Here is a 12,741-nt window from a genome sequence, read left to right as displayed (position 1 = left end):
TAGTGTGCTTTAATATATGGAGTATGCTTAGATTCTGAAATTTTTATTTATTTATTTATTTCACCTTTATTTAACCAGGTAGGCAAGTTGAGAACAAGTTCTCATTTACAATTGCGACCTGGCCAAGATAAAGCAAAGCAGTTCGACACATACAACAACACAGAGTTACACATGGAGTAAAACAAACATACAGTCAATAATACAGTATAAACAAGTCTATATACGATGTAAGCAAATGCGGTGAGATAAGGGAGGTAAAGGCAAAAAAAGGCCATGGTGGCAAAGTAAATACAATATAGCAAGTAAAACACTGGAATGGTAGATTTGCAGTGGAAGAATGTGCAAAGTAGAAATAAAAATAATGGGGTGCAAAGGAGCAAAATAAATAAAGTAATTAATTAAATACAGTAGGGAAAGAGGTAGTTGTTTGGGCTAAATTATAGGTGAGCTATGTACAGGTGCAGTAATCTGTGAGCTGCTCTGACAGTTGGTGCTTAAAGCTAGTGAGGGAGATAAGTGTTTCCAGTTTCAGAGATTTTTGTAGTTAGTTCCAGTCATTGGCAGCAGAGAACTGGAAGGAGAGGCGGCCAAAGAAAGAATTGGTTTTGGGGGTGACTAGAGAGATATACCTGCTGGAGCGTGTGCTACAGGTGGGAGATGCTATGGTGACCAGTGAGCTGAGATAAGGGGGACTTTACCTAGCAGGGTCTTGTAGATGACAGGCGACGAGTATGAAGCGAGGGCCAGCCAACGAGAGCGTACAGGTCGCAATGGTGGGTAGTATATGGGGCTTTGGTGACAAAACGGATTGCACTGTGATAGACTGCATCCAATTTATTGAGTAGGGTATTGGAGGCTATTTTGTAAATGACATCGCCGAAGTCGAGGATTGGTAGGATGGTCAGTTTTACAAGGGTATGTTTGGCAACATGAGTGAAGGATGCTTTGTTGCAAAATAGGACGCCAATTCTAGATTTAACTTTGGATTGGAGATGTTTGATATGGGTCTGGAAGGAGAGTTTACAGTCTAACCAGACACCTAAGTATTTGTAGTTGTCCACGTATTCTAAGTCAGAGCCGTCCAGAGTAGTGATGTTGGGTAGGTGCAGGTAGCGATCGGTTGAAGAGCATGCATTTAGTTTTACTTGTATTTAAGAGCAATTGGAGGCCACGGAAGGAGAGTTGTATGGCATTGAAGCTTGCCTGGAGGGTTGTTAACACAGTGTCCAAAGAAGGGCCAAGTAAACAACCCTTTTTGGATATATTAATTTTAAGCATTGTGTATAGTACTTAATAAGTAAAAATACTTTGAAGTAGTACCTAAGTAGTTTCTGGGGTTTACTACTGTACTTTACTACATTCCTAAAGAAAATATACTCGCATACATTTTCCCTGACAACCAAAAGTAATTTCATGTCGAATGCTCTGGCAGGACAGCAATATGGTCCAATTCACGCACCTATCAGTGGGTTAACTTGCTCAGTAGCAGAATGACTATTAAGGTATCTTTACTTTTTCTCAAGTATGACAATTCAGTACTTTTTCGAACACTAATTTTAAGACATTTTTTGGAACAATGTACAGTACTCTACAAGTACATAACATTTCCAGAGTGAGCTCCCTGCTAATTATGAAGTTATGAATTTTATGAACACCACCAACACAGTCAACGGTAAATGGATTCAAGCGGAACTCCCTCTGCCGGTGACTTGCTGAATGTGCAATCCTAAAGGAGGGCTGTGATTGGTTAATTGATCTATAATGTAAATTTCTATGTATAAAATGGGTAATATCATTAAAAGTACCCGAGAGCCCACTCTGGAAATGTTATGTGTTTGAAGAGTATATTGTTCCATAAAAATAAGCAACATTAAAAAAAGGGTAGTTGTGAGATATTCACATTAATATTTGTAATGATGAATAAATGAATGTGAAATATTTTATTTTAGAATCTAGGGACTCCATATATTAAAGCAAACTATAAGGATTATAATGACACCAAGATGTTGTCTGTATCATGTACAGTTCCCAATTATAGTAATTGGATAACGGGAAAAAGAGCACACACATAGATCATAGAAATACATACACATAGATTGTGAGAATAAGCATAGGAACTACAAGGTTTTCTAAACGTGAGTAGTAAATCCTCAAAGGAGGTCCCGGAATTAACCAGGGATGAGAGGTAAATCTAATGCCCAAAATGGAGAAAGAAGTACGAATTTTAGAGACGTCTGGAAAATTTGAATTAATGATAAAGTAGATACATAAGAAGTGTGTAGATAGTCAAGGGAAACTACCTGGCTGTCTGAATCCCGGGAAAAGAAGGTAAGAAGGCAAGCGTAGAGAAAGGGTGAGAGAAAGTTACAAGAAGGATATCAGCAGGGGAAAAAATTATGTGCGTGTGAGACCTAAGTCATAATAGTAATTATTTCTAAATTCTGAGTAGGAGATAGAGAGCGTGACAAGGGTCAAGAGAGGAAAGGAAAAGAGAAGATAAGGGGACATACAGGGAAAAAGAGTGAGGCAGAGATAACGAGAGAGAGAGAGTAAGGAGAATCCTCGCTGGGGAAACGCTTGGACCTTTAAACTAGGCTGGGAATTGTCTCGGTAGCACGTGCCGGAGTTTACGACTACAGACAATTATAATAATAGGGTTATTTGTGTCTCCAAAATTTTAATAGTGTTGGTGGTCCAGGGGTAGAACTCTTGCCTACAACGCGGGAGACTTGGGTTCGTATCTCAGTCTATGCACCAATAGACTAAAATTCATTCTGATTGTAATTCAACTATTGATATGTTTTGTCTGGAAAGATACGGTTATAATAGCTTGTTTAGGTTAAATTGAGAGACTAATTCATTCAAAATAATAGCGAAGCGAATTTCGATGCACGACGGTGTCTGTTGCCAAAATGATCTGCTGGAATAACGTATTGAGAATGGAGTCGTATTTAAATGACTGAATCATAGAAGAGACAGTTACCTAAATCTAATGAATTCTACATAATAGCGGAGAGATCATTGCGCTAGAGTTATGCCCATCGAATTGTGTTTTTATTCTAATGGATTGATTGATGTAGGTTTGACATTTTGGCGATTTACATATTACTTTTAAATCTGGGACAATTCATAAGGGTGAAGCCGAAAGAGAAGGGAAAGTTGTAGATTGTTTAGGTAACACCAGTGAATTGGAACAGGAAGTTAAGGTATTCTAACATTATAATCTGTTTCCATTACGTGGAACAATGTCAGGTCACTAAAGATGATTGCAGGTTGAGTTAATTTTATTTTGCAGGGACAGTGCACATTAATCACATTTGTGTGTGTCTAATGGCAGGGTATTCCTATCAAGCATTTTAAGAGACTGTTTACATGCAGACTGAATGGGTTTTAATGTTGTAAAGCAAGCTTGGGCTAAACTAGTCAAGTAGTAGGGGAATTTCATAGATTTAAAGTACAGTATTGTATCCAAGGGGAGTGCATGTTCAATTAAGTACATATAACCATTGAGGAAGTGTAAAATGAATGATTAGAGGGAGTACAATGGAATTTTCAGGGTAGTATAATGAATGCTGACCAAGTGTTATTTGTGTGTGTGTGTGGGGGGGGGGGGGGGGGGGTGCTTCATTGTCTCTCTTGGGAATGTTTTCTGGGGGCTGTAATCTTGAAGGGAGCGAGTGAGATAGAGGCATGTTTCTACCAAATTGAGAAGGCCTGGAAATGTTTTGTTTGATTTTAGCCTTTGGGTTTGAGGAGATTTCCTTGTTTCCTAGAGACGGTATCTTAAAGGGGTACACACACATATGGAATATTATAAGTTTTATTTTCTGAGTTTTAATTAAACATGTGAATTCTTTAGATTAAAGGGAATGTTCTGGGAACCTGAGATAATTAATTATCGTAACATGGATGCCAGTACAACACTACCTGCCTGAATGCATATGTAACAGATGTGAAACAGCTAGCTTAGTTAGCGGTGGTACGCGCTAAATAGCGTTTCAAACGGTGACGTCACTTGCTCTGAGACCTTGAAGTAGTAGTTCCCCTTGCTCTGCAAGGGCCGCGGCTTTTGTGGAGCGATGGGTAACGATGCTTCGAGGGGGTGACTGTTGTTGATGTGTGCAGAGGGTCCCAGGTTTGCGCCCGGGTATGGGCGAGGGGACAGTCTAAAGTTATACTGTTACATTGGTGCTGTGACCCAGGTCACTGGTTGCTGAGGAGAAGGAGGAGGTCAAAAGGGGGGTGAGTGTAACGGATGTGAAACAGCTAGCTTAGTTAGCGGTGGTACGCGCTAAATAGCATTTCAAACGGTGATGTCACTTGCTCTGAGACCTTGAAGTAGTAGTTCCCCTTGCTCTGCAAGGGCCGCAGCTTTTGTGGAGCGATGCTTTGTGGGTGACTGTTGTTGATGTGTGCAGAGGGTCCCTGGTTCGCGCCCGGGTATGAGCGAGGGGACGGTCTAAAGTTATACTGTTACATTGATGCTGTTGACCCGGATCACTGGTTGCTGCGGAAAAGGAGGAGGTCAAAAGGGGGGTGAGTGTAACGGATGTGAAACAGCTAGCTTAGTTAGCGGTGGTACGCGCTAAATAGCGTTTCAATCGGTGACGTCACTTGCTCTTAGACCTTGAAGTAGTAGTTCCCCTTGCTCTGCAAGGGCCGTGGCTTTTGTGGAGCGATGGGTAACGATGCTTTGATGGTGACTGTTGTTGATGTGTGCAGAGGGTCCCAGAGTTTGCGCCCGGGAATAGGCGAGGGGACGGTCTAAAGTTATACTGTTACACATAGTACCAATTGTAAAGTTTGGTGGGGGTGGTCTGGGGCTGTTCATGGTTCGGGATAGGCAGTTCCAGTTAAGAGAATTCTTAGTTCCAGTTAAGACAATTCTTAACGCTACATTCTAGATGATTCTGTGCTTCCAACTTTGTGGCAACAGTTTGGGGATGCCCCTCTCCTGTTTCAGCATGACAATGCCCCTGTGCACTAAGCGAGGTACATACAGAAATGGTTTGTTTAAATAGGTGTGGAAGAACTTGACTGGCCTGCACAGAGCCTTGACCTTAACCCCGTCGAACACCTTTGGGATGAAAACACCAACCTCGAGCCAGGCCTAATCGCCCAACATCAGTGCCCAACCTCACTAATGCTTGTGGCTGAATGGAAGCAAATCCCAACAGCAATGTTCAGACATCAAGTGGAAAGCCATCCCAGAAGAGTGGAGGCAAATATAGCAGCAAAGGGGGGACCAACTCCATACTAATGCCCATGATTTTGGACTGAGACGTTTGACGAGCAGGTGTCCACATACCTTTGGTCATGTAGTGTATTTGCCAATAGCAGAAGTGGTCAGAAAGTAACTTTTTGGAACTGAATGACAAAACATTTAGGAGATAGAGGTGCTCAAAGTTGACCCATTTTGCATGCCCCACCCTACCATGAGACAACCATGTCTTCATCACTGGAAAAAATACACGGTTGAATTTGATATCATTTAAAAGCCTAAAAACAGGGCTATCAAACAATTTTATAATTTATTTGAATAAACATTGTCAAGTTCTTTCAAATACACATTGTCACTTTTTTTCCTTTAATGTCAATTTCTCACATATATTGTAGCTTAGACCTTATTTTCCATCGTCTGAGGTGTTTGTGTTGTGCTTGCCATTGGTTGATGCACAGCATGCTCTTAGGGGAAGTGTTGGTACGAAGCGCTCCCCAACTGACAGCTCGCCTATTCATCTCGCCTATTCACACATGTCGAATCAGACTGAGGCGGTAAGACTTTCCTCCATGTTTTTATATTGTAACGGGTACAGAGGGAAAAACACTAATTCACCTTAAATGGTAATAATTTCCCACTCTGCCACAATGCTGTACCCTCATCAACGTAGCAGCTGCATGTACACTCTCCTGTCAGCTCTTAATCTTACACCCTCACTCAAATAGAATTCCTCTATCAATTTCGGCCTGGTTGCAATTTCCTGGAAATTACCTCCCACTTTAGCTATCTGTGAAAATTACAGGGGAAATCATGCCTAGGCAGGAAAGTCTAGAGCGGGGCGAAAACCCATTTGAAGAGGTTGCGTTACTGGACAGATTTTCAATTATTAACATTGGGGCTGAATTAATGATGGTGTGAGTGATGGAGGTGCACAGAGCTGGATCATGAGTTTCCCTGAGAGCTCGCCACCTTGGGGAAAAGTCTTACCGCACGAGGTGTTGATGACATCCCGCAGCTCAGCGTACTTCCACTTGCTCAGGTCGTACTTCCTCACGCCGGCGGCTTTGAGTGCCTGCACCTGTGGACCCCTGCATTCCCCGCAAGGAAGGGAGAGAAGAGAGGAATCAATTTTCAAAAGTCAGAGCAGTGGGACGTCTCGGAATCCCCGCTAGAATCGGCGCCGCCATAGTGATGCGGTGGTCATTTTCAAAGACTAAAATTCTGGTAACAATCAGAAAAATAATCAAGTGCTAAGTGGGGCAAAAAGGGGAAAATCTGTGTCTGACTTTGTCACTGCTCTCTGACATCCCACAGGCAATTACACTCCCACTGCAGATGTGTGGCCATTTAGTGTGACCATTTCACCCTATAACCTTTTCCACACCCCACCTAAACTTAGTCAGTGTGTTCCTGGGCTTCGGTAAGCACAGTCTGTAGCCCTTTACCTGCGTCCCGCAGCATGCTTCTGAGATCTCTAATTAACAACCCGACAGGCAGGATTTGGCCCCTATTTACGGGTGGCCCTCCAGGTCTGTCTCTGTGGCAGGGTCAAGGCTTTGGGCCGCTGTAGAGGAATCCTTGGGTGTTCTGGTGCTAATCCAATCTTCGGACAATAAGCCTCCCTGTAAGAGGAGGGCCAGCCTGGGCAGATACCGGAGTGACAGAAGAATGTCAGGGAGAGACTATGTTGTGTGTGGTGGTGACAGCTCACCTGACCTTTGGGGCTGAGCGCTGCATAGTCGCCATGTCACCCCCTCAAAGTGCTCCGGGGGTAACAGGGATTGAGTGCGTTGGCCAACTAGCTCTAACAAAGAGCGCTTATTATAGATAGCATGCAATTCCCCTTACTATGGAATCCATAGTAAGGGGAAACAGCGTACATTGATGTCCGAGGGGAAAAAACTGTGTTTGTTGTTTGCAGTAACTTCTGCAGTAGTAACTTAAACCAGTTTTAAGGAAGTTAGTTGTGTTCAAAGTGCAATAGTTGTGGTCAATGCCACAGCTGGTACACAATCAGATTTCATCCCAAAATACACACACGCATGCAGACACGTCTAATTTCAAGATTCAATAAACTGATCAACAAGATAACATAGTTGGTAAAATCTCTTCATTTCCCTTTGCGCACTAGGATTTGAAACAATTTCAATAATACATTTGAATTCTTCGGAAATGATTCATTTGATTAATCGATTTGGGTGATTCAGATGATCATTGATCCGAGAAAAAACTATTTCTCTCCATTACCCACCAAGCCAGAAGTTGTGACATTTCCAGCGCCATTTCCTCCCTATAAACACATTAATACCAGCACACATAAATTACTATAACAGAATAATACACCAATGTCTCTGATTCATACACATCCATATATCAGTAGTATAAATAGTATTTCCCATTGGTCACAGAGTTCAGGGTGGCTTCCACTATGAACCGTGTGTGCAGCCATCTGATACGTTGATGTCAGCCTGCGTTGTGACAGTCACACACTGTTGTGACACTTGTGGCGTGTTGACAGCTGTCAAAATTGGAAGCTGCTTAAATGTATCCCTCAGTGACAAGTCATGAAGAAATAATCGCATCTGATGAGTGAACAGGTAGCCCAAGTGTCAGTACACCAAATACAGTACTACTCTATTCCAACTGTAACTAACCACGGCTAAACTCATCCATTTGTTTTGACGGTGGTAGCTACTGATATCCTTACTGGAGTGGTTAAGTGTGAGTCCTAAGTAGTTAGCTAATTAGTCCTACCACGAACGTTGGTTAGGAGTTAGGGGGAGGGGGCTTTGTGTGTTTTATCAAATAGTTGTGCAAAGCTATCAGATCTAATACAATAGGAATGGAATATCAATGTTTGCCATATCCATATGCTTTATAAGAACAAATGCAACGTATAAAAAAGTCCCAGAGAACATACATTGTGATTGCCTTGAGGTTTTGAAGTCCACCAGCACTGCAAACAGAGGATATGATGATTAGGATATATGAGCATATGATTGTTGCAACTTAGAAGAATCAGCAGAAACCGATCAAAAGCAGATCGGCATGTTCCTGTTCCTGTTTAGATTTGTCACGCAACGGTTGCCTGTTTACGTTGGGCTAGTAACAGACGTGCTTATCCCATGGCACTGTTGATTCATGCCCTGGGCCGGGACCACAACGGCGGATTGATTCGTGACTGGAATGTGGTGTTATTTGGTTCGATCCAACGTGAAGAGTTAGAGAATTTGCGTATTGTTTATGATGGCTTTGCATGGGCTGGTATAATCCTGGATATAAATTGATGAAAGATTAGATTTGAGGTTGAGATTAAAGCATGCGGGGGAGTGTGATTAATGGGTTGTGTTAGGTTACTGGAAGCAGGAGGCTAAACTAATGGCTAATGTCTTACATGGATCTCATTGTGTCTGGATAGAGACCTGAGAAAGACCCATTTCTGAAAGAGGGGAGAACAAAAGGAGAACAAAAATAGGTTATGCATGCAGTGGACAGGTAGTGGTCTCCTTTCGGACCTAGATGAAACACAACACCTATTTTTATTTGACTTGTTGAATCCTTACCAAATCCTGCTGCAGAAGCTCCCTTGAGCTCTTATTACAACATTTTCTGGGTTAAACAACAACCTTTTCCACGTACCTAACCTTGGGTACGTCCTGCAAAAACCTAATCTAGGGCTCGTGTATTGAGACACGACAATATATGAATAACAATATACAGCACAGTGTGTGTGTTTGTGTGTCCACTTCTGTGTGTGTTTGTTTGTATCCGTGTGTACCTGCGCAGGCTGAGGTCCATTAGGGCCTCGTCGGTGATGAGTTCGGCTTCACTCTGGGCGATCCTCATGGCCAGCTCTCTGTCCCTCTTCTCCTGCTCCAACATGGCTGACCGCTGGGCGTCCTCCTCTCGCTCCAACGCTATCTGGATGTCCATCTCCGCCTGAATGCACGCATTGTCGGCACCATCATCATTATTCTCAACACCGCCATTGCATCATGAGTGGTTCATTTATATGCGCTTCATGTAAGGAAGCTGTTATCGATGTGAAACATCACTACAGCAGAGAAAGAATAGATGATCTTTATCACTAGACAGTTACGTTCAGACAGTCAACAGCAGAAACTTGGTAAGATTAAAACATTTTACACAGCATAGATTGACATTTTCATGATGATTGACATTACACGCCACTTTTAATCTGTAAACACAAGTCGGAAGTTCTTCTTCTCACACTTTTTTGGGGGGGAAAGCCAGCCACCCCTGGAGTCAGAGATTAGAGCAGGACCATGGACTGTGTCAGACTGTCTTAGTCCTGGGGAGCGATGGAACCTCGACTGGCCCTGAATGCCAGGAGAACTTAGGCAATTACAGGGCCTGCTGTGTGGCCTGATTAGACATACAACCTGGTTCAAGCAGCTGGTATCGAGTCTGTCCCTGTGACTGCGCACCTAGACGATGCAGACATGCACCCAGCAGACAACTGCAACAACAACACGGCAGCCTAATCAGAGAGGAAGGTCAGAGGGTACTCTGAAGGTCAGAGTGAACTCTGAAGGTCAGGGGGAACTCTGAAGGTCAGGGGGAACTCTGAAGGTCAGGGGGAACTCTGAAGGTCAGGGGGAACTCTGAAGGTCAGGGGGAACTCTGAAGATCAGGGGGAACTCTGAAGGTCAGGGGGAACTCTGAAGGTCAGAGGGAACTTTAGGCCTTGTGAGGAAGTTGGAGGGCGATAAACAAGGTAGCAAAGAAAGTTGGAGAGGAGGAAACTGAGGGCAAGGTGAAAGTAGCAAATCTCTGAGGGAAAGAAAAGCACAGCCCCCCCCAAAAAAGCCCATTTCCACTATTCTAAGGCTTTGAAGTAGGATGAGCCAAGGCTAAAGATGCAACGGAAACTCAGCTTTGTGCATGTGAATCAGGCTACTAAAAGCAACGGGGGGGGAGATCTATGAATATCAATGCTGTGCTGGGGTGAGTTTGTGAGGGCAGACATGGGTGCCTCTGCTTGCGTCCCATGAAATGAACTAGCATCAGTACTTCTAGTACTCCTACAGTAGCAGGAGTGCTTTGACAGGCCTGGGCTTCCAGCCCGGGTAGATTAGAGACAGTGAACGGTGGTGAACTCCCAGGATAGACACCATTGTAGGAGAGAACAGGAGGGCATGGAAAAGAGGAGGACTGGTGTGTTGAGAGGAAGAGAATGGGATGGCGGGGGAAGAGGGAAGTAGGGATTACAGAGAGAAGAGAAGAGGAGAACACACACAGGAAGTAGGGGATTAGAGATGAAAGACTACCAAAATAAGAGGGCAGGATAAAGGAGAGCAGTAGTGAAGAAAAAGAAGAGAGACGGATGAAAATAAGCGATGGATGAGGAAGGAAGAGGTTTGATGGAGGGTTGAGGACTGGAGAAGGTTGTGGGAATGAGGGGATAGAGAAAAAAAAGAGCGGGAAAGGGGGGCCTGAGGCTGGGAATAGAGGGCAGAGGAGGAGAGAAAGAGAGAACAGCATATGGTAATAAGGGACAGAAGAAAAGGGGGATGGGGGTGGGAAGAGAGGGCAGAGGAAGAGAAAATTAGGAAAATGCATATGGGATTACAGGGCAGAAGAGGACAGAAGGGGGATGGGAAGAAATGGTAGAGGAAAAAAAGGAGGTAACTGCAAACGGTAATTGAGGGCATGATCATTAAGGGAAGCGGAGGACAGGCACAGCAGGAGGGAGGAGGGTGGTTCTGGGAAGGCAAGGGGAAGGAGAAACTCAGCAGGAGTGATCCATCACAAGAAAGGGACGGCCCACTGGGAAATCTGACCAATGCCACGACCTCGGTCTTAGTACAACAAACACGACAGGTAAGAAATCAATCCATTACTGCTCCATAGAAAGTCATTGGAGACTATTAGGAATTAAGGTCAATGTCTGAGGAAGTGGACCAGTGTTAGGGTCTCTCTAGTGGGAAAGGAAGGGTCAGTAACTCCCGGGTGTGGCAGACACTGCATCTCAGTGCTAGAGGCGTCACTACAGACACCCGGGTTCAAATCCAGACTGTCTCACAACCAGCCGTGATTGGGAGTCCCATAGGGCGGAGCACAATTGGCCATCCGGGTTTGGTCGGTGTAGGCCATCATTGTAAATAAGAATTTGTTCTTAACTGACTTGCCTAGTTAAATAAAGGTTACATAATTATTTTTAAAAAACAAACAAAGCTCTCCTTTTGCACTTCAGTGGGGTCACAAACCTGCATTATCCTCTCCTCTTCCTCTCTCCTCTTCCTTTCCTCTTCTTCCTGCTTCCTCTTTTGCTCCATCTCCGATTTCCTAATGAGAGGGGACAGGGATGACAGAGGACAGAGGTGGTTAATGCCTTTAAATGGCAAAACACCATGTCACTTCAAAATCACAGATGTACTCAATGACACGATCAAACCATGAATAATGTATAAGCTCAATCTCTGAACATCAACTCCGGACATATCCTGTTGGGGGGTTTCTTTAAAATTGATATTCATGTCAATGACTTCAACTAAAACAGTGCAAGCGTGGACAACTCCAATCATGAAGGGCTGCTGTTGTTGCACTGTGCAGGGCTTTTGTTCCAGCCCAGCACTAATACACTAGAACCAAAAGCCTGCACACAGTGAAGCCATCCACTACTTAAATTGCGTACCCCAGTACTACCAGCCCATTTATGTTCTCATTTGTACCTCTGGTACCACCATCATTCACCCTTCCCTCCCCTCCACTTACATCCTCCTATCGTCTTCCTCCTTCTGGCGTCGCTGGTCCTCCTCCTCCCTTCGCCTCCTCTCCTGCGCCATCTCCTCCTCGATGCGCCGCAGCCTCTCCATCTCCTCCTCCTCCTGCTTCTTCTGCTGCATAGAGGAGAGCAGTTGCTCCGAGCGCTTCACCAGACCCTGGTACTCCTGGTCAATCTCCTTCCGGGTCATTACTGTTGCCTATAGGAGGGGGCATAGGTCAACGTCTTTGGCATAATCACATAGGCTTATTACACAATTTGGTATAGGCAAAATGATTTGGACTTGTGTTGTCAAAGTGTGTCATGGTCATTATTATAAATGCATACAGCATATACAGTAGGTTTAATAGGACTGATGTTTTTCATAATGACTTAAACAAATGAGACACAATAAAAAGCCTGTGGGGTAAACGTTAAAAGTAACATTACATTCCCAATATCCCAGAATCTCGTTTAATTCAACTTTCCTAATTTCCTCTGCATATACAAATGTTTAATTAAAACTGTCCATGGGTTTGAGGGTTTTCCCTGCGGGAACGGGGTCTGACGCCATTGACTAAATGACAGCCATTGTTTATGACTCATGTTTAATTCAGCGAGCGATGCTAAAGCTACAGGCTTCATATAGGGCGGAGAATATCATCAGGCGCTGGAGAACATCACCAGGCGCTAGTGAACACAGAGCGGATGCTAACAGAGGAGCGCAGGGTTGGGCAGACGCACAGAGGTGGCTGAACTAGGGAGTAAGGGAGGGAAGGAGAGAAAGGGAGAA

General features: G+C 44.0%; 1 protein-coding gene across 7 annotated transcripts in view; it reads right to left on the bottom strand.

Moving 5' to 3' along the window:
• The window catches only part of myo6b (myosin VIb), a 93,324-nt gene that overhangs the window by 12,280 nt on the left and 68,303 nt on the right, over positions 1-12,741 (bottom strand). For 2 of the 7 annotated variants that reach the window (XR_004202786.1, XM_020500881.2), the window contains exons 26-32: positions 11,960-12,168; positions 11,452-11,530; positions 9,000-9,160; positions 8,616-8,660; positions 8,142-8,177; positions 7,473-7,511; positions 6,209-6,309 (exon numbers count right to left, since the gene is read on the bottom strand). Coding sequence is in view for 4 of the 7 variants with exons in the window: in XM_020500881.2 (XP_020356470.1) it covers positions 6,209-6,309; positions 7,473-7,511; positions 8,142-8,177; positions 8,616-8,660; positions 9,000-9,160; positions 11,452-11,530; positions 11,960-12,168 (670 nt within the window). In the remaining 3 variants the exon portion in view is untranslated. Of the gene's footprint in view, positions 1-6,208; positions 9,161-11,451; positions 11,531-11,959; positions 12,169-12,741 lie in introns of all 7 variants that reach the window. The other 5 variants (XR_004202788.1, XM_020500884.2, XM_020500882.2 and 2 more) reach the window with 4 other exon arrangements.

Source organism: Oncorhynchus kisutch, linkage group LG14 (genome assembly GCF_002021735.2).
Source record: "Oncorhynchus kisutch isolate 150728-3 linkage group LG14, Okis_V2, whole genome shotgun sequence".
Lineage (NCBI taxonomy): Eukaryota > Metazoa > Chordata > Actinopteri > Salmoniformes > Salmonidae > Oncorhynchus > Oncorhynchus kisutch.
The sequence above is the reverse complement of the archived record's forward strand: the minus strand, read 5'-3'. Positions and strand labels throughout refer to the sequence as shown.